This window comes from Pavona decussata, unplaced genomic scaffold, assembly GCF_977016875.1.
Source record: "Pavona decussata unplaced genomic scaffold, jaPavDecu1.1 SCAFFOLD_114, whole genome shotgun sequence".
NCBI classification, from domain to species: domain Eukaryota; kingdom Metazoa; phylum Cnidaria; class Anthozoa; order Scleractinia; family Agariciidae; genus Pavona; species Pavona decussata.
The window spans coordinates 3,487,377-3,511,799 of NW_028145528.1; the positions used below are offsets into that span (position 1 = coordinate 3,487,377).

The window sequence follows — 24,423 nt, forward strand, 5'->3', positions numbered from 1 at the left end:
TTTACAGGATACAACTGAAATTCTAAAACTTTAAAGAGCAATTACGATTATCCTCCCAAATGTGCATGGGTTTCACGTTTAAAGGGCTGTATGCAAAGAACACGTGATCACTAACCAGTGACAGTCGGTTCCTACTGTGATGTGGGAAGCGTTTTACTTGAAAACAGGACGCAAAGCACGAGTCAACGCCTACTCGAACGCTGGCTTGACTGTCAAATGAAAATTTAATCGATGTGTGATTATTTCTGTTTACGGCCAGACACACAAGAATCGAAGCGGCTAATTTACTGATTATTTAATTGCTAGTTCAAGCCTTCTTGAACTGAATTAAAGTTTTTAAACTTTACTCACAGATTGCGGTATTTCTGCCGAATCTTGTCAGAAGGTCGGACGGGGATGGTTCAAACCTGTCGGTGAGTACGGAACTTTACTCCACCTTGTCTTCCTTTAGCCAGATGTACAAACGTGTACCCGACTACATACTGCTGGGGATAACCACGTAATGGACTAGCATGCCATTCAGGCCGAAGTAGTATTTCTGCGCCATGGAAAAAACAATTTTTAATTCCCCCCTCCTTTTTTTTTTGTCCCTAGGGGCCAATGCATTTTGCGGAGGATCGCGGAAACGGGAGTACAGGGCGTGATGGGAAAGGCGCGCCACAACAACCTGTTTATCAGGTTTGATTATAAAAAGAAGCCAGAACGAGCCAAAAAGATAATTTGGATACATTTTGATAGTTTTAATAGAAACTAATAATAGGTTATTTGCGCAATACAAGGATTAATTAAAAGTCAGAGAATAACAACTCTCACCCAAATGATCTCGTGAAGACCATATTAAATTCATCTGCTTGGATATTAAGCTGAATACGAAGTTTCTCCCTTAGGAAGTACATGTCACTTAGATTAACGTGTGGAGGACATTATGTGTGGGTATGTAATATTGTAATTTGTCTTTTCTCATAATAAATTGCTGCTGTTGTTGTTATACGAACTAACAAAGATTGACGTAAATAGTTATCTGCGGTTTCCCTAGATATACTGCGTAAACGTTGGTGTTCAGACCTTACATGGCGGCCATTATCAAGTAGAACCGAAAAGTGAAAACGAAGGGCCTAGAAAATGCGTAAAGCTGGACATGGAGTACTGTTCACAAACCTTCTATAAGTTTTGAAACTTGCTTGAACCTCTACTGACTTAATTATTGCCAAGTATTACATTTAAACTGCCTCAAGACAAGAACAGCATTACTACTTTGAAAACTTACATTTCCATACAAAAAGATAATTCCAAGTCTCAAATTAGCCTCTTAATTTCATACGTTACAAAAGCCGTCTAACGTGTTTGTTTTGCTGTGTGCGTATTTTCCTCTTTGTTTTCGTTGGTCCTTTCCCATCTTGAAATTCTTAAAACACGTCCTACATGTATTTCAGCGTTGTACTACTATTACCTGAAATCTATATATAGCTAAATGTTTGAAAACCCAAGCAATGCTTGTTTCAGCGCGGCGATGCAGATGTTTTGTTTTTGTCATTCTCTCGTTCTCTAAAGTTGCCAATGTAAAAACGCGGTAAGATCGTCTAGTTTTTTTCTCCCCCTATCCTCTCTCTTCTCTCTTGTCTGTTCTTTCTTCTATCTTTCGCGTCATTCTCTAACATCTTGGGGCCAACAAAATTGTTTTTCTTGTCGTTCCACGAAAAGAGTTCAATTTTTCATCGACCACCTTTTTAAAGATTCCGATTGATTATCAGTTGAATATCAGTTTGTTAATTACTGTTTTGATAACCAACAGAAAACAGAAAATTTATCGTTGTGACGTCATAATTTACATCATAATTAACTAAGCGAGACCTAAGAGGAAGTCCTGCGTACTAAACTGCAGAATGATAACAATCCTCTTCAAGAATGAGTTAAAACGTTCACAAGAAAAAACAATTTAATTAGCTTAAGTCCTCTGCTCTTTTGAATCTTGGGAGAGACGACAGAGTGTCTTGAATCAATTTCCGACCTAAGGAAAAAGGAATTATCGCGCAGGTGAGCCGTCTTAGCTCCTGCACCATTGATACCAGGTCCAGGGTTTGCCACCGTTTGTTTAGGATCTCCACCAACTGAGGAAAAGACCAAAAATTACCAGACACCTGAAGCGCTTCCGAAATCTTCTTCTCGCTTGAGAGGCCAACAACAAACTTTGTTTTATTTGGAATCCCGGACCCCAGCTTCCTAATGACGTCAGAAAACAACTCAAACTCTATAGCGTCGATCACCGCAAAGAACGAAAATTCACCTGGAAAATAAAGAAACAAATTAATTGAAGTTTGGCTGGGAAAAAATATTACAGTAGAAACATCTTTGCAATGATTGCCATTAATCAGGAAAAAAAAAAACAAGCTCCCTGACTTTTCTTTGACTTTTCACATAAATTGATTCACATAAATATAACTTTCAGCTCAGTTCGATTCGTATTTTAGCTGGAGTGCGACCATCTTGGTTTTGCCGCTCTGAGAGGGCTTCTTTCAGCGGCCATTTTAGGGCACACTTTTAACAATTTGCCTTACGAAGAAAACGTTACAAATAAGTAAGTAAGTAAGCAAGCAAGCAAGCATGCAAGCAAGCAAGCAAGCAAGCAAGCAAGCAAGCAAGCAAGCAAGCAAGCAAGCAAGCAAGCAAGCAAGCAAGCAAGCAAGCAAGCAAGCAAGCAAGCAAGCAAGCAAGCAAGTAAGTAAGTAAGTAAGTAAGTAAGTTATTTAATGTCAAATACACAGGGGGTGGTCTCCCAGTCCCCCGAGCCACAGACTCATGATAAAAGTGTTTGACAATATAAAAAAAAGCTAATAGCTACTAATTAAATTAAAAAATAACATCTATCTATGAAGATAAATAAATAAAAATAGATCAGGTCAAAGGCAATTGCTGCCTTGACAGCCGCTAAAATTTAACTTAGTTAAAAGTCTCCGAAAGGATGATGCATATAGGTGCGTTTTTTACAGCAGATGGCAACTGGTTCCAGATGTGTGAGATCATATACGCATATTAGCCATGAAGGAATCTACTATTGTATGAAGTTTGTACAACATTTAGACCATTGCTTCTAAGATTATATGATGTAAATCGGGGTTTGAATAAATTGGCTACATAGTCTGGACCATTCTCCTTGAAACATTTAAAAAATATCATCAAAGATTGTTCTATGCGTCTATGTTCCAATGTATTCATGTCTGCCGTCCTAAGAATTGATTCATAATCAGTACTTTACCCCAAGTTCATTATAGTTCGTAGACCATAATAGTTCGCATCTTCCAGTTTCTTGTTAAGTGTTTTACCCACACCCATAAGTAAAGAGTTCCAGTATTCAAAATGTGATAATACAAAGCTCTTATAAAGAAGCAACATAGTGTTTGCCGGTACTAAGCGCTTAAGGCGGCGAAGGGCGCCTATCTTAGAATATACTTTCTTCAGCATGATACTTATATGTTCTTTAAACCTTTCCCGCCCAAGAGTGCCATATGGCACACAATGCAATTATGAGCTCAGTAATTTGGTCAATTTGTGTGAAATTTGCACAACCAAAAGATCATAGAAAGATCTACAAATTGAAGGCATAAAATCATGCCCCCCTCTTATATGAGACTCGATTTCCCACCCCTCAAACTTTTGGAATTTTTTTCCTTTGTACGTTAAGGGTCCAGTTGATATCTTACAACAAGCAATGCACTGAGAGCTGTACATTAAGCTATAGTTTAGGGGGATACCTAGGTTCGATTTCCGCCGCTCCCTCGGGTCCGGCTTTCCTTCCCGAACAGCGGCTGGTAATCGAGCCTAGGGGATACCCAGTATGTACAACGAATACGAAAATTTTCAACGTTTTCCTTCTTTCGTTTTGGACTTTTCTCACTCTAATATGTGACCTCCTCCATCTCCGTTGGTGTGATTTATAGCACATCCCATGCAGAAAATACCTTTTAAATGGTATATTACACGTGGTGTAGCAGTTCATAGTTAGCGATTTAGAAAAATTCGGCATTTCCCTCGGGTAGGAAAGGGTTAAAAGATAATTTGTTATGTAAACATATACCTAGGATCTTTAAATGGTTGTTGATATCAACGGGAGTGCCGGCAAACTCCAGGTCAGGTCAGGTTTGTTCATACGAACAAAAACTCATTATTCGAAACAAGCGAATGTTCGTTGTTAGGTTGAGAAGCTTTTTTAGGAATTTGATCGAAATCTGATTTTTTTTTTTTACAAAATTTTTAATTTCTTTCCTATTGAACTACTCTTCAAGTGCCAAAAAATGACTGAGTTTAAAGGAAAATATCGCTAAAGATACATTAGTTGGCATCCTAAAACTGCATCCCGGTTAAATAGCAATGTCTCATCTGTAAGAATATGCAATAAAATTTTTGGACAGTTAAAAGGACAAAATGATAGAAGAAGAAGAAGTCTTAACTATGCTTTTGTCAACAAACACCGCCTTCGTAATTAGCATAACAACATGAAAAAAAAAACCCGATTTACTAAGAAAATAATTCTTTTTTATTTTTTATTTTAATGTAACATACAAAAACTAGTTACAATACAATATTTTACAGTTTACACTTCTTACATCTATTACATTGCTAACGGCAACTTAAACTTAAAGAAAAGAAAATTAACTCATTGCGGTACCAGTTCATAAACTATAGTAATATTATTATTAAAAAAGGAAGCAAACAAGGAGATAAAACAAACAAATGAATGAAAAGGAGACAAAACTGACAAAACTGTAACTATTTACATACATGTAACTACTCCCTTTTTGTTAAAAGGTTTAATATTTTAAATGGAAACAAATCAAGAATTTAAGGACGAGCACATTTCTTAATTTGCCATTGCAATAAACCGTTACTTTTCCTTTATGGCTGGTTTTTTCTCAAAGTATTTGCAAGCGTAAATATATTGTTTTAGTAAAATAACGAATGAGAGTAGTCTGCGTCTTGGGTAATCAGTTAATTGTTGAAGAGTGGGTATGTCGTTTAAGGTTATTTGTTAATTGGAGAGACTAATATCAGTGTTATTTACATGATTAAACCATATTAACGCTTCAGAGTAAAAGGACTGTGACACAATGCAGTCTAAAAAGGTATGTTCTATAGAGTCTTGATGAGGACAGAAAAAACTTGGGAATGATATATAAATGAAAATTTAATTTCCATTCTGAATATTCGTCGGTAAAGTTAATTTTCCAGGTTTTGATGCCGGTAGGCTCCACTGTGGAGTTCTATAACAATGTCTGCAGCGCATGTTTGCTAGATCTACGGGTGTACATTCAGGTGACAAGAATACCGTAGTTAAATTTAGTAGCTGTTCTTGTGAAGGTACTTCAGCTGACATAGCTTTCTTTTTTCAAATCGGAAGGGATAGCAGCCATGAGTTGAAAGTAATGAACATAATTTGTTTTAATACTAAACTTGTTTTGAAATTCTTCAAAAGTTAAGAAATTCCCATCAGCATTTAGGATATCTTGAATAAAGAAGATTTTCATATTAAACCAAGATTTTCAAAATAGCATCTTTTTCTCGATGTTTATAGCTTCATTATTCCAGAGCAGGAAGTTACCGTACGAGAACATTTTAGTCTTGCTCTTGAACTCTTCAAAAAACTGTAAAAGCTCCTGATAGAAGGTAGGTAAATTATTGTTGATACAGGCAGAATTATAGTTACATTTGAGAAGGAGCTGTAACCCACTATGTGTGAATGGAGAGATAATGATTGGGAATTGCTTTCAGTGAGTCTCGGGAATTACTCAGAAATCTACTTATCCAATTTAAGCGTAAAGATTTGACTACTACAAGAAAGTTAAGGTTACCGGATACCTTCGAGAGTCGTTTTTTTTGCCGAAAAAAAGATTTGAGGCCAAATTAAACATTTCTAGTCTCGCTTCATTTTCAAAAAAAATATAAATTACTAATCTTGAGGCGTGCGCGAATTATCAACAAGAAAGTTTGTTCAAATGAAATTCTATCACCCGCCAGAGTGCTATAAGCCAATTGAAATTTGTCAGCGTCAGGGCTTCCCGTGATGTTTTTTGCGGTAAAACATCTGGAGTCGTTCATTTCATGTCGCCTCTCTTCCTTTTGTTTACGTTTGCAACTTGTGATTTATTCACACCAAGTTTTCGCTTGTGTTCGTTTTGCTTATCGTGTATGGCAAAATATAAGAAAGAAAAGAGTCCGTGGTTGAAAACTAAGAAGAAAACTGGTCCTAAGAAAAAGAAGAAAGTTTCCGATGAAGGATGGCGAAAAACTCTTGCCGAAACCGCATAAGCCCAGGTACAATAATCTATATATCGAGTTCTTTGAGGCCCTTTCCCTCCCCACATATTGTGCTCAACGCTGACCTCCAGGTTGCGGGTTAAAATATCTCCATCAAACCTGCAAAGCCGAAAAACTCGGATATTGAACTGCAAGCTTGCTGACTGGTAATAGAATTGCAGTCACGCACTCAACTTTTCCGGCGCGACAACAGTAATCTCAGGGTACTCAGCAGTAGATCTCCTGCAATTCTACTGGCTTTCGACGTCGGCGGCATCCACAGTGTTGAAATATGGCGCAGCAACGGCGTGAAATGTTTGTAAACCTTTAGAAGCGAAAAAAAACCTTCATTGTTTTTACGCGAGTGTGCTTCCTTTAAAGTAATTTATACGATACAAGGGTTTGACGGATTGCCTTGAAATTTGGCCCGAAGATTCCCAAGACCCATGGTTGTTGCATTTAAGACAGCGCGCAAATATTTTTTTTTCGCGAAGGACACCCGCGAAGGTATCCGGTAACCTTAACAAAGTTAAGACCCCCTTTTGCAAGGGGTTGAAACATAACCAATCTCTTTATTTTGTCTTTTTTGTTTTTATACAAGAAATTGAACAGCTCTGCTTGGGCGTTTTTTATTACTGAAGTCGGGAAAGACAGCATGGACGCTGCGTAGATCAATTGAGACACTCTACTATATAGCGTAAGATCCGTAGATAGCCATAAACTCAACTTCGTTTTCATTTTTCTAATCCTATTCACGAAGTTCTGTTCAACATTCTTATTTTGATAATACGACAGAAATGTACCCAATAATTTACTTGGATTATTCGTTCTTTTGAATTCCAGTATCTTAGAACGGCTCTGTTTCAGATTGTCCCTAACCACATTGCCTTAGTCTTCTTTTTGTTTAATTTTAAGCCTGAAACCGTTCCGAACCAATCGATGACTTAGAGATATGATTTAAGAGAGTCCACGTTGCTAGTTATTATGGTCGTAATATTAATAATAATATTTAATATTTATATTGCACATTTTCTATGAAAATAATCAAATGCACATCACAGACATTACAATAAAATCCAAAAGAAAAAAAGCAAATAATAAGAACCCGTTAACATTACAATTACTATGAATAAAAAGATGAAAACTACAATATTTACAATTGGGTATGAGATGGCTTTTAGATGGCAATATTAACAATGGCTATAAGAAAGATAATTTACAGAAAACTATATAAATCTAAAAGGCTTAAATTATAAACTGTTTTTGTACTAACAAAATGCGTTACCGAACAAAAATGTCTTAGGTTTCTGTTTAAAATCACTTGTGGTGCAAGCAGATCTAATGCTCACGTGAAGACTGTTCCAAAGCCGTGGCGTTGCCGCCATGAAGGATCGATCCCCCATGGTAACTTTATCGTACCATCTCGAATTGTGAAATTTTTAATTCTTGATCATTTGGTAACTGTATGCCTCCGCTGTTTGGGTTTTGGCCTATCTTTAGGGCTAACAGCTCCACTGCGAGAATAAACAAGGACGGGCTAAGCGGAAACCCTTGCCGAACTCCTCTTGATATTTCGAAATAATTGGTCATAAATCCACCATTCATGACAGACCTTTGTACGTTGTTGTAAAGAACAGAAACCCATTTTTTAAAAGTAACTCCGAAATTAAATGCCTCTAACGTTTTTAATACGAAGTTCCACTCCAAGATTTCGAATGCCGTTTCAAAGTCTACAAACAGAAAAATTCCTTGAAACTTATTAGAATCCGAAAATTCCATTATATCGCTCAAAAGTCTTACTTTGGTCTTTAAACTAGATCTTTTTTGTTTTGAAAATTTAATAGTTTTGGCACGTAATTCCATTTTTACTAATTTCCACAGGAGTTGTTTACCTATAACTTCGGAGTATTTATTCAGAATTTGTGGATAGCAAAATTCAATGAGTTCTTTACAACTTTCGTCTTCCAGAAAGGTGTTGTTAAATTTCCATGATCCCGGGCCTCTTGTGAATTCATTTTTAACCTCAATATTTGAAAAACACTGATTTATGGTCTGGTGTTATTAACGTACGAATTTCTACATTTTGACACAACTAGAAAGGGAGCGAGAAATCAAGAAAAAGTCAATCCTCGATTTTAAATTCAAAAGTAGTGATAATTTTGGCCCACATTTGAAAGCATCTGACAGTAAACATCGTTTAAATTCCCTCAATACCTTATCATTTTCAAAATTATTCCGGGACAGCAGTTTCCTATTAAGTCCCCGAAATGCACAAAATAGGGCTTCGGCAGTAAATCTCAAATGGCCTCTTTACACGGAATGCCCGCAAGGCGTGTCAAGGTTTCGGTCGGGTATATTTTTCTTTTTTTTTTCTTCGTCGTAACTTCAAATCTGCACATTAATTTATTCATTAAACTCTGCTCTCTCCTAGAAGGGATCTATTGTTCTGATTGTCTTCAACAAAAACTGCCCAATCAAAATCCATTACCGGCGCGTATATCACGAGGGAGGGGACCCACTCATCCCTACGTGTGTGACGTCAAATCATCATTTGATTTATTCATTAAATCTGGATTAAATTTTACTCTCTCCTAGAAGGGATCTATTGTTCTGGTTGTCTTCAACAAAAACAACCCAATCAAAACCCATTATTATTTAACACATTGTGACACTCCCCAAATATGGTCATGGTGAATTCAATATACGTCGTCCGCACATAACAGATATCCTGCGATATGCGTAGTTTTCGTGCGTCAGGGAGAAAAATGGCAGAGCGCTTTCAAAAAGTAACGACCTCGCAAGAACATCAAAATACTAATGAAGCTGTTTTATACTGAACACAAAAGGACAGCCAAGTTTGCTGTTAAGAATTGTAATAGTTAGTGCAAAGACGTTTACTTCTTACCTTTTTGTTTATGAACTGGCAAATTACAGTTGAGCAAAAACCTTTAATATATTTTTCGCTAGACTTTTGGATTGTCCCGTATTCTAGGGCTCAGAAATTACAAACAGTACATGCATTGGTTCTTGCAACCGTTAAATAGAGATCTCGACTCGTCTTGAAGAGATGGAGAAAACCACCTGAGAAAATCCGAGCTCGCACTGAAGTGCCTCGAGAAATTTTAGCTTTCTGGCAGACTAAAAGATAGAGAGAGTACAAAGTAATTATTCTCAGAAGCATCAGAGCCGCTTGAAAAATCGTTTTATTTCATAAAAGATCCAAAGTTTTTGCAAGCAACAAGGCACTAGATGCGTTTGTCAAAACACTGAGGAAAGATCGTGAAATTGCTTGCGTAGTAAACAAAGAGACACTCACCCGAGAAATCGTTGAAAAGCTTTTCCAGTCTGTTCAGCTCGGCCCAGCTGACACAACAAATCCTTCGCAGTTTCAAAATACTGTTTCGTTTTAGCTTTTGAGGCTACAAATTTATGGAAAATTTTGCCGGAACGATTGGCGCACTAGACGAGTACTCAATTTTTTAATTTGATGCAAAACGCTCTTGATTTCATTCAAACTTGAACAAAGCTGCCGCTTTCATTCATGCCGGTCCGCGCGCGGGAAAATGTTACAAGTTTCTTTTCTGACAAATAAAGATCGCCTCCAGTTTTTTTTTTGCTATAAACCTGTGCTTTGTTATCAATGTGTTGAATAATAAAACAATTATCCTGCTCAATCTTGCGGAATATCGCCTATTTTAGCCAACTCTGCCTACGGCCTCGTCGGCTAAGTATCAGACGATATTCCGCTCGATTTAGCCTGGTTTACACGTACAACGCAAGCATCAGCACAAGTATGTTTACACGTGCGATAAGCATAAGAATAAGGTGACATACGCAAGCGCAGAAGCATAAAAAATGTGGCTCAATCACGCGGCCGGGCTTCCTTTTGGCGCGAGATTTGCTTCCAACATAGCGGAAAATGGCAGCGCATGAGTAACTAGAATGTACGCAGACAACTTGACACTGTTTTTCAGTTTCCTTTCCTTGTGCTTGTGCTTATGTTTGCGTCGTCCCGGTTTACATGTACGACGCAACGACGCAAGCATAAGCACAAGCACAAGAGAATGGAAATCGTTCCATTCTCTTGTGCTTGTAAACGTGAGTCAGATCCCCTTATCTGCATCCGTCAGTGTTTGCCCAGCGCCAGCGGGGTCATGACGTAATCAGAAAGTAATCTCCAGTATGATTTCCAGTTACACAACGATAAAATATCACGCAGTTTTTCTGAATAAAACTATTCAACTATTTCAATTGCGAAGGGAGGATAGTTTTAAAAATCTGGCAAGCGTACATTGGGAATAAATAAGGCCACATTCAGCTAGCATCCCGTGAAAATGCCATTAGGGGCATCGTTTTAATTTAGGAGCTGCTCTCCACCCCCACCCCAACCCGTCCGGATGTGTCTGCGTAACGCAATCTCATTGTTTAATCATTGCGGAAGGTCAACAAAAATTTATCAAACGATTTCTTGACGAAAATCTCCACTTCAAAGCAGGATTTTAATGGCTGCTAAAAGAATCTTTGGTCATTTAGGATAACAAAGAAATATTTGACTCCTTGCACACGGCGGCTTATGAGGCGAAAGCCCGGGGGGTGGGGGGAGGGGGAACTTGGGTTCAGTTTTGCTGGGTATGTGCCGCTGGCCTATCAGAGCCCCTGCCCCATTGTAGTCTATTTTGTGGTCAGTTATAGACCCCATTCAAGTTACTTTTGGGAAAATGTAATTTTCGCGATCCCAACTAAGTCACTTTCTATTTATGCATCTACTTTATCAATCCTTTAAATAGGTCATCCTAAAACGAATTGACACATTTTTTTAAATTGAATGAACATTACTTTTCACCTACAGTGCAAGCATTCTGGTACGTTTGCTAACCGTAAATATTTACAAACGTACCGTGGTGATTGTTACATTTAATAAACAACAATTTTTAATTTCTGAACTTTTTAACCGAGACCATTTTGAATCCCTACTTAAATAGAATTTTCTTACCCCAAAATCCGAAAATGTGTGACCCCATTCTAGCATTCTAGTAACTCTATTGAAAATGCAACCCCATTCTAGTCAATCCGGTCGTGAAAATGCGACCCCATCCAGCGGCACATCCCCATTAGTCTCTTACAAGGTGTATTACAGGGATTTCGCACAACAAAACATCAAAAATACGGCTGTGACCTACTGAAACTATAACTTGATATATTTGGAAATATCCAGTTCTTGATAATTCACGAGGTAAGTGGAATTTATCATTATTTTCTTTGTAAGTTCTTATTTTCATGTTGTTATGCTAATTACGAAGGCGGTGTTTGTTGACAAAAGTACAGTTAAAACTTCTTCTTCTATAATTTTGTCCTTTTAACTGCCCAAAACCTTTATTGCATATTCTTACAGATGGAACATTGCTATTTCACCGGGATGCAGTTTTAGGATGCCAACTACTGTGTCTTTAGCGATATTTTCCTTAAAACTCAGCTATTTTTTTTTGGCACTTGAAGAGTAGTTCAATAGGGAAGAAATTAAAAATTTTGTTTAACAAAAATCAGATTTCGATCAAATTCCTAAAAAAGCTTCTCAACCTAACACCAAAAATTCGCTTGTCTCGAATAATGACTTTTGTTCGGATTTGTAACGTTTTCTTTGTAAGGCAAATGGTTAAAAGTGTGCCCTAAAATGGCCGCTGAAAGCCCTCTCAGAGCGGCAAAACCAAGATGGTAGTACTACAGGTAAAATACGAATCGAACTGAGCTGAAAGTTATATTTATGTGAATCATTTATATAGAACATTTTTCTGAGAACGTTTGAGGGATTTCATTTTTTCTCGTCCAAACGACGATAGTCGATATTTATAGAGGGCGGTTGTGAAACACCATCTTTTTTCTCTTTAAACAAGCCGTACGTGGGAGGACAGACGTGAGTTTCCGAGAAACCATACGAACTGCGACTGAGTCGCGTAAAAAACGGCGTGTTGGTCCAAGGATAGACACAGGCTTCGCGGCACCGCGATGTGCTGGGGGTACACTCTGTTTTTTTTTTTTAATATATATAAGAACGTCTAATTTTGGAACAGAGGCTGAACGTTCTTATATTTTTTGCAATTTGAGGCTGAAAACGTTCTTTTAAAAGATGTTCTTTTAAAATTACTTGGTATACACTACATCTATTTCAGTAAATCAATGCGGACCTGACCAGGAAACCTATCAAAGTGCATTGTATGCTGAGATATGGTATCAAGAACTGCTGATTGTGACAAACCGAAATGTGTGTCACCATTGTTAATGTTATAAAAAACATGCCCTTAAGTATTTTGGTTAATTTACATTTGTTACCTTGATTTTATATACAGATTAGCAAAGTAAAAACGTTCTTAATCGACTCTCAGCCTGAGGAATGTTCTTAATACGTTCTTAAAATTTTGGTTAATCTCAGCCTCAACGTTCTTATAAAAATGGTTCTTATAAAAAAAAAAACAGAGTGTATTCACATTCCAGTGTGGAAGAAAGACTTGTCTATAGAAATAAAAACACGACACAGAAACTAGCTTAGCAAGACATGCTTTTTGGAACCAATGACCCTCCGATCGTGCGATTGAATCCAATGAAACCAGAAAGGTTTCCAGCACGCACGCAAGACATTTTAACACCACGCATTAATCCTAATGCGTATATCTTTTTTAAGTGATCAAAATAGGTCTGCAGAAACTTGGATTTCCTACTGAAAGTCCGAGCGAAAGTCGAACGCACTGACCACAACACCAAAGCGCTTAAAGAAATGCATTTAATAATATATCGAGCAGTTGTTCTTCAGACAAATGTGTTACTTAATTTACACCAACCTTGACGTTGAATCCATTCGTCTATCACCATTAATGCAGCTCTGAGCACATTTGTATTCTCTTCCAGCCCTTCTGACACCTTCGGTGCCAGCTCCAAAAGTTCCATCTTTGATTGTAATTCACTCTTAAGTGCTACGATGGCCTCATGTTTCGTTTCACTTTTCAGCTGTTCCTTTATTCGTCTAATCTCATTTTGATTTGTTTGCCACAGTAAGAGGTGCCTCCTCTCTTGTGTTTTGATTACCCGCCTAGCTCTGCACTGAATTACGGTCACTCTGCTATTCAAGTTCAGATCTTTAAAAAACGTTTCTATTTCTTTTACAGAAGAATCCTGTGTATCTTTGGCAAAAATCAAAACTGCAGCCCGACTATGATAACTTATCGGACGACCGGCTGTATTCCTCAATTTCTGAATCTCATCCAAGGAGAGAGCGAGCCGCAGTGATTCAGCAGCAAACGGATTCGCAGGTTTCTCAAGTAGTTCTACGAGGTCATACAGCTGTAAAGCCTCAAACACGTCTTTCAGTAGTTTCACAGGAGTGTTTGGGAAAAACTTGAAAACATCAGCAACAATATCAATTTGATGTTGCACCATAATGTCACGAGTGACCCCAAGTGATTGAAGAATAAGTATCGCAGACTCACTGTCGGCTTCAATTCGTCTTCTTAGTTCACTGGTGACTTCTTCAGTGAGATCTTTATAGCAAAGTTTATGGACGCTATCTAAGAAGAGAAGAAACATAATAGAGAGATCATGCAGAAATAATAAAATACGAACTCAGAGCTTTTTAAAATAATTAGTAACATGTCATGTTTGAATTTGCTGTTTGGTAGCTTTCACGGTGAATTTTGCCCAAAATTTAAAACAGAAAACTTTTATGGACTTGCGTCTCAAAAAGAATTTGTTCAGTGTCATGCCAGCAAGCCCAGACAGTAAAAGATAGTTACCAGAGATGTCTTCCATTCCAAGTTCAGATGGTGCTCCGTGCGTTTTTATCCCGCTGTCACTCGTCTCTATTGTGAAACTGTGCGTTTCACTGACGTTCTCCAGATATCTCTGAACGAACGCATATTTCTCGTCTGCAAGAAATCGTTCTTCTCTCTTTTCCCCTTCTCTTGCGTCTTCCTTTTTTCCTGTGTAATAGAGTTCGGAATCGGAGTTTCTTCGGCGACTCCTTCTTGGCCTTTCCAAGTGTTGTTCAATTTGCCAAGCTAAGGAAAACATGAATTTGTGAGTAGGGAAATATGTGAATTGAGTTAATAGTAAAATTGAAAGTCTACTTTACAATCAATAATGGAATTAAAGTGGCTTCGCTAAAACATTTATAAGGTCTTTCCTGGTAATCGAATTTTTCCAATTAAAATTAAACAGATTATCAATTATTAATTAATTAATTAATTAATTAATGATTAGCCATAACAATGCAGGAGGAGGGGGTGTTGGGGTACAGTTGGAGGTGATCATAAGCATCGTGGCAATGAAGTAAAGGAAAAAAATCCGCAGCCCTTTACGTCAACAAGCACGGGGATGTACGCAGATTTTCGTACCGTTTCTATAATCCTTGCTTCTATAATCCTCTTAATTCTCGCGTTAGAGTTCACGTGAACTTATTACCAGTAATCATTTCCTGCATTCGTTTCCTGAGAAGTGCCATGTATTCCCTCGGGCAACGAATGTAGCCAATGATATGTTGGCATTCCCAACACTTATGTTTCCTTTTGCTAGCTTACTGCGTCTCGCAACGCTTTTTTTCACATCAGCAGAATTTAGGACCATATATTTTTCCGCAACATAATTTTAATTCTATGCCTCCGATGAATATCGAAGATCTTCGACCGAAACCACCGTCAAACCACTTAGTTTTTTACCTTTGTTATGATCAATAAGTGTTTTATCTGATATTCCTTAAACTTCTGTCGATTGCCTCCTATTCGTCGCGATAGTCTTTTCATTAATATACTCTCCAAGAAGATTCATTACACGCGCACGCGTGTAGCAATGGGAAAATTCATAAATGAGAAACCATCGCAATTAAGAACGCATCTTAATCAGCTTTAACAAAAGAATGTTTCAACAAAACTTTAAGTTTGAAAAGGATTCGAACTCATGACCTCGGCGATACTGGGGCGGTGCTCTACTAACTGAGCAATCAAATCAACTGGCAGCTTTTGTTGTTGTTGTTGTTGTTTTTTGGTTTTTGTATATTCGCAATACAATTATAGAGGTGGGGAAAAGTGTGAGTTTGAAAGGGTGAAAAATCGTTGGCTTTTATTCGCACTTCAAATATATGAATTTCATATATTTTAACTGTTGATCCATTAGCAAAATAGTTACAACATACGATGGCGAGAACAGTCCTTCCTCCCCAGTTAAGGAACCAGTGCAGGCTTGATTGAGACTGTATTGGCAGGCCACTTACGAAAGATGTTTTGTACAATTCGTTCGCTTTAACAAATCGACGGCAGTTTTCTATGGTCTATACTCTTATAGACCATAAAATGACGTCATAAAATGTTCAAAACTCAAGTGGAACCACGAGCCACAGGCGAGTGGTTTCACTGCCAAGTTTTGGACATTTTATGGCTCCATTTTATGGTCTATTTAACAATTAGACGGCAAGCTCGAGGTTTCTATCGGCTGATAGTTGGCGAGGGGCGAAGCCCCGAGCCAACTATCAAAGGCGATAGAAACCGAGAGCGAGCCGTCTAATTGTTTTAGCATACCTCAGTGAGCGATCTATGAAGCAAAAAAAATCTTTTTATTTCATAAATTTTGATATATTTGTGCAATGATGCATGCTAAATCGCGCGCGCTCTGACAAACTGCCGTCTATCGATCGATAGACGGCACCTGTGTAGCCAATCAGATTGCGCGTTACGCGATAGTCGGTCACTGAGGTATGCTAGAAGAGTATAGACCACAGAAAACTGCCGTCGATTTGGTTTTTACAACAACATGGAAAAAGTACGAGCGGAATTGGCTATTTTTTTTGTTGAGAAAGCGCGCGCGTTACATCTGACGTCATTCTTATTGTCTGTACTCTTATAGACAATAGCTACGAGCCAATCAGTGCGCGGGAATTTGGACAGTTATTGTACATATAAAAAGTATATTTACTCGTTCCTTTTTTCGTCTTTTCATTCATTTTTTCACAGTAATTAACGTTACTTATTAGTTATTAGTCAAAATTACTTATTAGTTATTAATGTCAAAATTGCTGGAAGAAATTTTTAAAATCATTTAGCTAACACGAGATATTAAAGAATGTTTTAAGAACCCAGTTAATAAATCATAAAGGTTTCATATATCCAATAATTCCAATTTGGCGTCCAGCATTCTTTACACATCTTTTCGCTGACAAAATTCATCCACGTTTTCCAACTGCCGTAATTAAATTTGCGTGGTTTAATACCATCGCATTCGAACCGGGTTGACGTCGCTAGAATTCATCTCACCGCGAGAAGGCAGTCTTGTATGCTAAGAAACACAAGAAAGAAAAAAGCCACTTGGGTAAAACCTAAGTGAAAGTCAGCTAGTTTCATTTTTTATTTTGTGGACTAATATATTGTTAAGTATTTGACTGGCGAGCCCCTGAGCTGCTTGATTTAATAAGTATAAAAAAAATGACCCTGTATTCTACAGTTTAGCCCAAGACAGATTTAATAAACCATTCGACGAAGAAATGTGTAGCATGTACTTGCTGCCAGGGTTCTTCGTTCCACCAAACAGTTGTAGTGGTTGATGTAGCACAGCCGGATATCTAAGAAAGTCGTTGCCCGTACTTTCAAAACTCGCTCACTACAAGTACATACTTTTAGAAAATCAGAGACTAAAGAAAGCGGTGATTACTAAAACCACACATTTAAAGCAGGAACCAGCTCTCGCTTTGGATCATATCCAGATTCGTTTAATCCTTTGTTCATCTGTTGCATTCTGTTTCCGTTTTCTTTTGCGCTCAAGAGGTTCCACCGAACTATTTTCAGCTCGATACTTCGCTTTCCCCTAGGAAATAATTACTTTTCTGGTAATGACCGATCAATGACCTTTAAGGCGTATTTTATGGACTACTTGTTTTCCATTGGTTTGCGCCATAGCCATGTTTATAACTGCTTTAATGAGTTTCGAAAACTGTGGTAATCTTTCGGTACCCAAAACTCGATCTTTATATTTTCGCGTATACCCTCCATTCAAACGAATTTATAGAGTATCTAGATTTATCGGGTTTGAACGAAATTCGGCCCTTATGTTCGTCACACATAAATGCACCAGAGCGTGTGAGGATATTACGAAATTCCCAACATCCTTTCTATGGCGTCCCCGGCAGCAAGCGACATTCATATAAAAAGACCAAATTGTCTAACTACAATTCATTTTCTCAGGAAACAATCCAAATATCGAAAACGCCTCACAACCTTTGCTAGCTTATTATCTCGTGATTGCTAAAATACAGTTTGTTTGGAAGTCGGGGACAAAGCAAAGGCTCGAAATTCACTTTGGCAAATACTATAAGTTTTGCGTTTGAACGTGTGTACGTTCCAAAATATCCAAAACTGGTTGGAAATTAGTTTCCGGGTAATTTACTTTAAGACAGCGCGCGTCGGCGAAAGATTTCCGGAGGACCGTACCATAGAAGGTATACAGTAACCTTAAGTTCTGTGATTTGTAAACTGATCACAAACAGATTTTGATAGCTTAATTCTTATTGATAAGGAAAACTATCTTGGCTACACACGGATGTAGCGCAGAACCAAGTTATCCATGTTAAACCACGAGAACAAGTATCTAAGAGGCGAACTTCCAAGTAAACAACAACGAAGTTGAAGCTACTTTCTTGTGGGACAGGTAAAAATGCAAATCCGACCAGTTCACCAAACTATGCCATGAAAATAAAAGCAAAAATGATTGCACAAGAGTCGAAATGAGAATTGGCCTCAAGAAAATTAGACCCTTTTCTTGGTACCAACACTAGTTTGTACGAGAAAAGAAGGTGGAAAAACCAGCAGTGGCACAGCAAAACGTTGTATGTTTTCTGATGCTAGTTTAGAATCTGACAAATGATCTCCCTTGAAAAAGTCTACCGAATTAATTAAAGAAATATAATTAACTGGCTGTTAAATAAATAAATAAATAAATAAATAAATAAATAAATAAATAAATAAATAAATAAATAAATAAATAAATAAATAAATAAATAAATAAATAAATAAAAACGAATAAATCGAATGGTAGGGACAATTCATTATAACATTCCTGGTATGATAAATGAGAAAGAAAATGACACTACCGAAAGAACGGTGTGGCTCATTTCAATCATCTTAAATAAAGTCAATTGCCTCAACCGGAAAAAAAACAACTTATGTTCAGTTTATGTAATTCACTCTAGAATTTCAAAACAACTGGTGTTTATATCATTCTTACCTTCCTTTTCCTTGACAGCCGCAAGTTTCAGTTCCTCTACTTCCTTTTCAAGTAATTGCACCTTGAAATTCCATTTGTTTTCTGCCTGTTTTAGTTTCATTAATGTCATCTCATCTTCCTTTGGGCTGAGATGAAGAAACGAATCCGAGGTTCTACGGCGTCTATCATCTGGTCGTTCTTGTTCTGTCAAATCATTTGCTAACGAAAAATAGAAAATATCAAAATTGTAAAAAAGGAGAGATAAAAGAAATTATAAATCTGAATCGGCAGTATTTTGTACTGCATTGCCCCTGTAAAGAGTAACACATATACCTTACTTCACCATCCTTACCCACCCCCTCCCTGCTTTCGTCCTCTCTCTCTCTTCCCACGAGGCAAGGGACTTAATTATAACAAGAACGCTGACAAATTCAACATTTTTAATACGCATGTTCACCAAACTATTTTGAACAATGTTACCATTATTGCCATTAACAATAATTTCAACCAGTTACTTTTCCTAGACTATTTACAAACAAATTAACAAACTTTTTATTAACGTTATCACTTTTCACTGTATTTACAGCATTGTTGCTGTAACTGTTAACTCATAAATATGCCTCGTGACATTCCTAGTTAAGCCTTTATATCTTTAGCACATTCTTTGTTCTTGCAAGGTTAAGAATGATCTTGCAATAAGCACCGAAATATCACGTTTACTTTATCACAAACTTTGTAAATTTAGCCGCTATTCTAACCCTCCCTGATGATTTATCGGACAACAAACGGAACCTGCATCATCACCAGGAATGAAAGAAATACGATTGGTGTTGTTCGTTTACCAAGTTCTTATCTTACGCGTTCCCTTGCATTCCTTTTACTTTTATTTAACAATTAGATTATGAGCTCGAGATTTCTATCGCGTGATAGTTGATGAGGGCGAAGCCCGAATCAACTATCACACATAGAAATCGAGAGCGAATAACCTAATTGTTTTAGTATAAATCTACTAGTCGTTCAAAACTAAACAAGTAAATTATCTATTTCCTCATCGCAGACATTTCGAAAACGCAAAGAAGCAGGCGCCATTTTGTTGAAAATCGCTTCTCACTATCTATCACAGAATAGATAGCGAGTAGCGTAGCCAATCAGAGAACGGCATTCGTGATAGAACGCTAGTAGATTTATACTGAATTATAATTATTGCATTGGCATCAACTATTTTTACTTTGTGGTTTCTACTTAACAGTTAGACGGAAAGAGTGAAGTTTCTATCGGTTCATGGTTGGCGAGGAGCGAGGCAAAAACCCAACTATCAAGGTCCAACAAAAACGACAATGACCAGCCTCCTGAATTTAAAAGTTTTAGCCTTACTAAAGTTAATTGGGGGCACTGGTTATGGAACCATGCCATGAAAACAATGGTGCTGCAATTTATGTTGGAAGGGCCGCGACCGTGCACAATCCTTTGTTTTAACATTCACACTACAGTTGAATATCTTAATAAGAACGCTTCGATTGGTCAGATGTTCCAACTCTTTTCATATTCCATTGTGGTCCGTGCATGGTCAAGGACAAAAACGTTGACAAAAACATATAACAAAGAAGTTTGTCAGGCTTCATAACCATTGCCTTTTATTAACTATGGCCTTACTCGGTGGCCGATCTATCAACCAAAGAAATTCGAAATGGACCAGGGAGGTTTCGCGTGATCAGCAGCTCAGCGCACTGCAAGGCCAGTCTATGAAAATTTAGGCCGCCCTAACAAGCCAATCACATTGCGAGTTTCCCTAATACTCAGTCAGCTGCCTTACGATAATTCCCAACAGTTCACTGATGTTTTTATTACCCAAAGTTTTGCCTTCACATATTGTCTTACCTTGATTCTGCAAAAGCATTAGATTAAGATACGCTTCCTTGTACTCTTGTTGATCAATAAACACAGTCACCTCAACGTCTTCTCCACTGGCCAGCTGTTTGACTTCTTCAGTAACAAGAAACTCTTGAAGACGATTCTTCAATGTTCCGTCGTTATACATGCTCCACAATTCGTTCAAAGCTGATACTGCTTCTGCTTGCACTGTAAAGGAGAGAGAACCTTCGCCGAGTTCCACAAGTTTGGAACAAGCAGGCAGAATAACCTTGTTAAAGGCATCACTGAATTCATCAAAACTGGAGCAGCTACGTAAAGCCAAGCCGCTGCCAACCAGCAGAACACCACCAGCGAGCGTACGGAAATTACACACCAACCTGACCGCTGAAAAGGAAAAAACTTGGTTAGACAAGTCAATAGAAAAACAACTCCCACTTTATTTGACTATGATTATCTAACGAACCAAGGAAGTAGTAAGATTTGCTGTCCGCAAATGAGCGCACTCAACAATGAAATCGAAAATGTACACTAATCCGTGAAAATAATATCAAGTAGTCAAGACTTTGTTATAAAAACAAATTGATTTGATTTGACTGCGGCAAGGGCGATGTGAGGATGAAGGACGCCGCCGGGTAAATGTTGACCTTAGGGTGTGACGAGTTTTCCGCGAAACGTACGTGGTTGGGGAGCGGAGTAGGGGAGGGTACCAAGTGTCATCACTGAGCAGACGTGACAAGCAATATTTTCAAGTTTGCTTAGGGTAAATGGTCGCGTGACGAACTACATTGAATTCTCGTCGCACATTTAAGGCCGGTCAGTAAACATGATGCCGGTTGATATTCACTTAGGCCTGATCCAGACGCCACTCCTATCATGTGCCGAACCTAATAAATGAATTAAGTCCGGGTCAAAAGCGGCGTCTGAATCAGTTTTGTGTGGCAGTTTTTATTTGACGTGGCACACATCGTTAAGTTCGACAGGGTCTGACGCATTATGAGACACTGGAGCGGCAGCTGATTCAGACGCCACTCCTCTAATGTGCAGAGCCTAAAGCATACACTGCTCACTGTTTACACGTTTGTGATCAGCTCAAAGCTCCATACCGTGACAAGTCACACATGAAGTTTCAACCGTGAATTGAGTACAAATGTGCCGCTTGATCCTCGTTGAGTCTTGTATTTCGCCTTTCAATTCACTACGCTTTTTGCTTTCTTTAGAGTTAATATTTTTTTACCTGCTGTTTTCCTCCTGACACGAGATTTAGAATTTAAAGCTAAAATTATCGGAAGCAGAATCACCAAAAAATTAAGTAATCTCGTACCAAGATCTTCTCATTCTTAAGGGTTTTCTCTCATCGTATTATTATATAGCGATAACTAAACTGGATCAGCCACACGTTTGTACAGAATTCACGATTTTCCGTCTCGTTGAACATTGTTTACTTCTTTTTTGCAAAGCTTGGCGAATTAAGTGAGACGGAAAGAATCAGTCATCAATCAGCTTGAATTAGTTAAATATAAATTAGGTTGGGCACATGACTTTCGTTGGTTTTTCCGGTTATAATCGGGTTGTATAAATGCCCATACACTACAGGACGAAATATAACTCTCATCGCACTCACCTCCTACTATAGATCCTGCCGCTCGCTTCAGGGAAGAAATTATACCAAACGACTGGGCTGAAATGAAAACAACAATCGTGATCGATAGCAGTTTTAAGTTTACTCCTTAAGCGGTAACATGCAACACAAAAGCTCGACAAAGAACGGTAAAACGTGAAGTAAAACGGATATTTTGATAAGCTTTCGAGCTTGAACATTAATACTTTTGGTATTTATCGGTCCAGCGTATGCATATCTCACTTCCGGCATCACAAACTTTGCATGGAAATCTACATATTGAGAAAACTACATATTGTATTGAGAGTTAAGTAATAAATTTGAATACAACACCAACCTTTTCTTTTGGCTTCAAACTCATCCACCTTCTTAAGCAGCGATCGTTTCTTTAGTAGTGTTAATATGTTCTTTAAAGTGTCTAAGCGGTCAATTCCCAGGCGATTATTCTTTTCAAGCTCTTCAAATAATATGAGAACAGTTGTGATGCTGTCTTTCATACAGGCTTTCGGTAAATCAGATCGGCACATGAAAACCAACCTTTCCAGCTCTGTCACATCAATCCTCTTACTGATCTCGAAAAGCAAGTCATTGTACTCGTGTTCAGACATTTGTAACGAAAGGATGGAGCACTGGATCGAGGGAAGCAAACTTTTTGCTAAACCACTACGGAGTCAAATTGCTCGCCGTCATCCAAGTGATTCAACATGGTGGACAACCAAGCGAATAGAAGCGTTGCGTGACAGCAAGCGTTATGTGAAGCTGAAATGTCACGCGAATACGGAATGTGAGGAAAAATTATTCGGTTCATACTTTTCTATTTTCTCACGCGACAGTTTAAGTATAAAATAAACTTGACGTATACCCCTTCACCGAGAGCACAACTGAATCAATATGATAAAAATGGAAAACTGATTTACGGTTGTGAGAATATACACTCGATTGCAAAAACATTGACACCTAAAAAGCATAAACCATGAACGACGAGACTCAACGGAATTGTAGGTAGTGTTTAAAAATTGGCCCTTGCTGGTCAACTTTACACTTTAAGGAAACCTTGGATAATTTCCATCATTCACCACGTGGAACTAATTTTGGTTATCAACCTTCGCACGAGAGTAGAATATTATGCAAATAAATTTAGTACACTTCTACCGATAAAGCCATTGGGTCTTACCGCTCACGGTTTATGCTTTTTAGGTGTCAACGTTTTTGCAATCGAGTGTATCATACTAGGAATTTCATAATGGAAGTGATTGCTGGCGACATGTATTCCCGTATAGATGCACAAGTTTTATTGGATATTATGTTTCAAGTTTTTTTGTTCTGAAAAGACTAAAGGCATTGAAGGACCTTGTGGGAGTCCTGTTCCAACGTCACGTGGAATAATATTTTTTTATGAAAAGGATTATGGACCTTGCAAAAGCTATGCGGTGTCTCTGTGTAAGATCGTCTTCTGATTTTGGAGTTGTGTGCTCCCTTGTTGTTCTTGTACTAGCTTAAATGTTAGGCGTTCGACAGTGTTTAACAGCGTACACACCGTTCAAAAGTATTTTCAACAGACAATCTACATTCCTGATCCAAAAAAATGGGAAAAATCGCAGGGAGTTTCGGTTAAAAATGCATCTAGCTACATAACGGCGTTCAACAGTGTGTTTAACCTGGAACGGCATTAAAAGGTGCAATTTTAGAATGTACCAGATGTACTCCCCCCCTTCCCCCCCCCACCCCCCCTCAAAAAAAAAGTCAAAGAATGGCAATAGGCCATTTATGAGTTGCGATGAACCTCATGAAAGCGAGGCTAAGGGCAAACCTTTTATTATGAAAATTAGTTTTCATTCATATGGAAACAAACCTAATTTTTATATGAAAAGCTTTTGCACTTAGCCTCGCTTTCATAATGAGGTTCACAGCAACTCGGAAATGGCCTATTGTTGCATAAACGCATGACGTCACATATGGACCTTTCGCTGCGAATTAAGAGTCCTTTCGCTGAGTTGTTCGAAAATGGACGAAAATTTCTGTTGGCAATGCGTCCAACAACATAGCAGCGATCAAAAGCAACTTGAACGTTCAACACTACTGAAAAGGTTTATCGTGTAATGCCCCAGCTTTCCATATTCCCCCCCCCCCCCCCAAAAAAAAAAAGAAAAAAAAATCAAACAATAGTTATACTGTATGTGATGAATAAAAGTGACTCCAGACAGAGCTTGTTCCCAATAATTAAAACCAACCAATAGCCGGAGCGCACCTTTGCGATCTGTTGTCGACAAAAATGTGCCGGATAATCTTAAACTGACCGACTGCGCATGCTTCCGATCTGACACCTGACAAATGTTGGGTTTTTCTGCTATATACAGAATATTTTGTTTCCTCGCTAAGGCTTTCCAACAAAAGTCAAATTTTTGAAAGGCTTC

General features: G+C 38.0%; 1 protein-coding gene across 3 annotated transcripts; it reads right to left on the reverse strand.

The window, feature by feature from the left end:
* Positions 1-280: 280 nt before the first annotated feature.
* Positions 281-22,774, reverse strand: LOC146470269 (uncharacterized). 3 transcript variants are annotated; one of them, XM_085122391.1, is made up of 7 exons: positions 22,347-22,774; positions 22,013-22,069; positions 20,398-20,775; positions 18,541-18,723; positions 14,070-14,333; positions 13,122-13,844; positions 281-2,284 (listed from the first exon to the last, which is right to left on the reverse strand). In XM_085122391.1, the coding sequence occupies exons 1-7, from the start codon at positions 22,615-22,617 to the stop codon at positions 1,941-1,943; spliced, it is 2,220 nt and encodes a 739-aa protein (XP_084978517.1). In that variant the 5' UTR covers positions 22,618-22,774; the 3' UTR covers positions 281-1,940. The 3 variants fall into 3 exon arrangements, with proteins under 3 accessions (XP_084978517.1, XP_084978516.1, XP_084978518.1); XM_085122390.1 differs by having other exon boundaries at positions 18,541-18,738; positions 22,347-22,751; XM_085122392.1 differs by lacking the exon at positions 14,070-14,333 and having other exon boundaries at positions 18,541-18,738; positions 22,347-22,751.
* Between the last annotated feature and the right edge of the window lie 1,649 nt (positions 22,775-24,423).

Bases quoted from the DNA above. Each gene is read 5' to 3' on its own strand.
- LOC146470269 (XM_085122390.1), bottom strand. From the start codon at position 22,617: ATGTCTGAACACGAGTACAATGACTTGCTTTTCGAGATCAGTAAGAGG. The intron at 20,776-22,012 runs GTGAGTGCGATG...TTTCCTTTTCAG, and splicing joins GGCAGGATCTATAGTAGGAG to CGGTCAGGTTGGTGTGTAAT. The intron at 14,334-18,540 runs GTAAGAATGATA...TGTTTTCCTTAG, and splicing joins GGCTGTCAAGGAAAAGGAAG to CTTGGCAAATTGAACAACAC.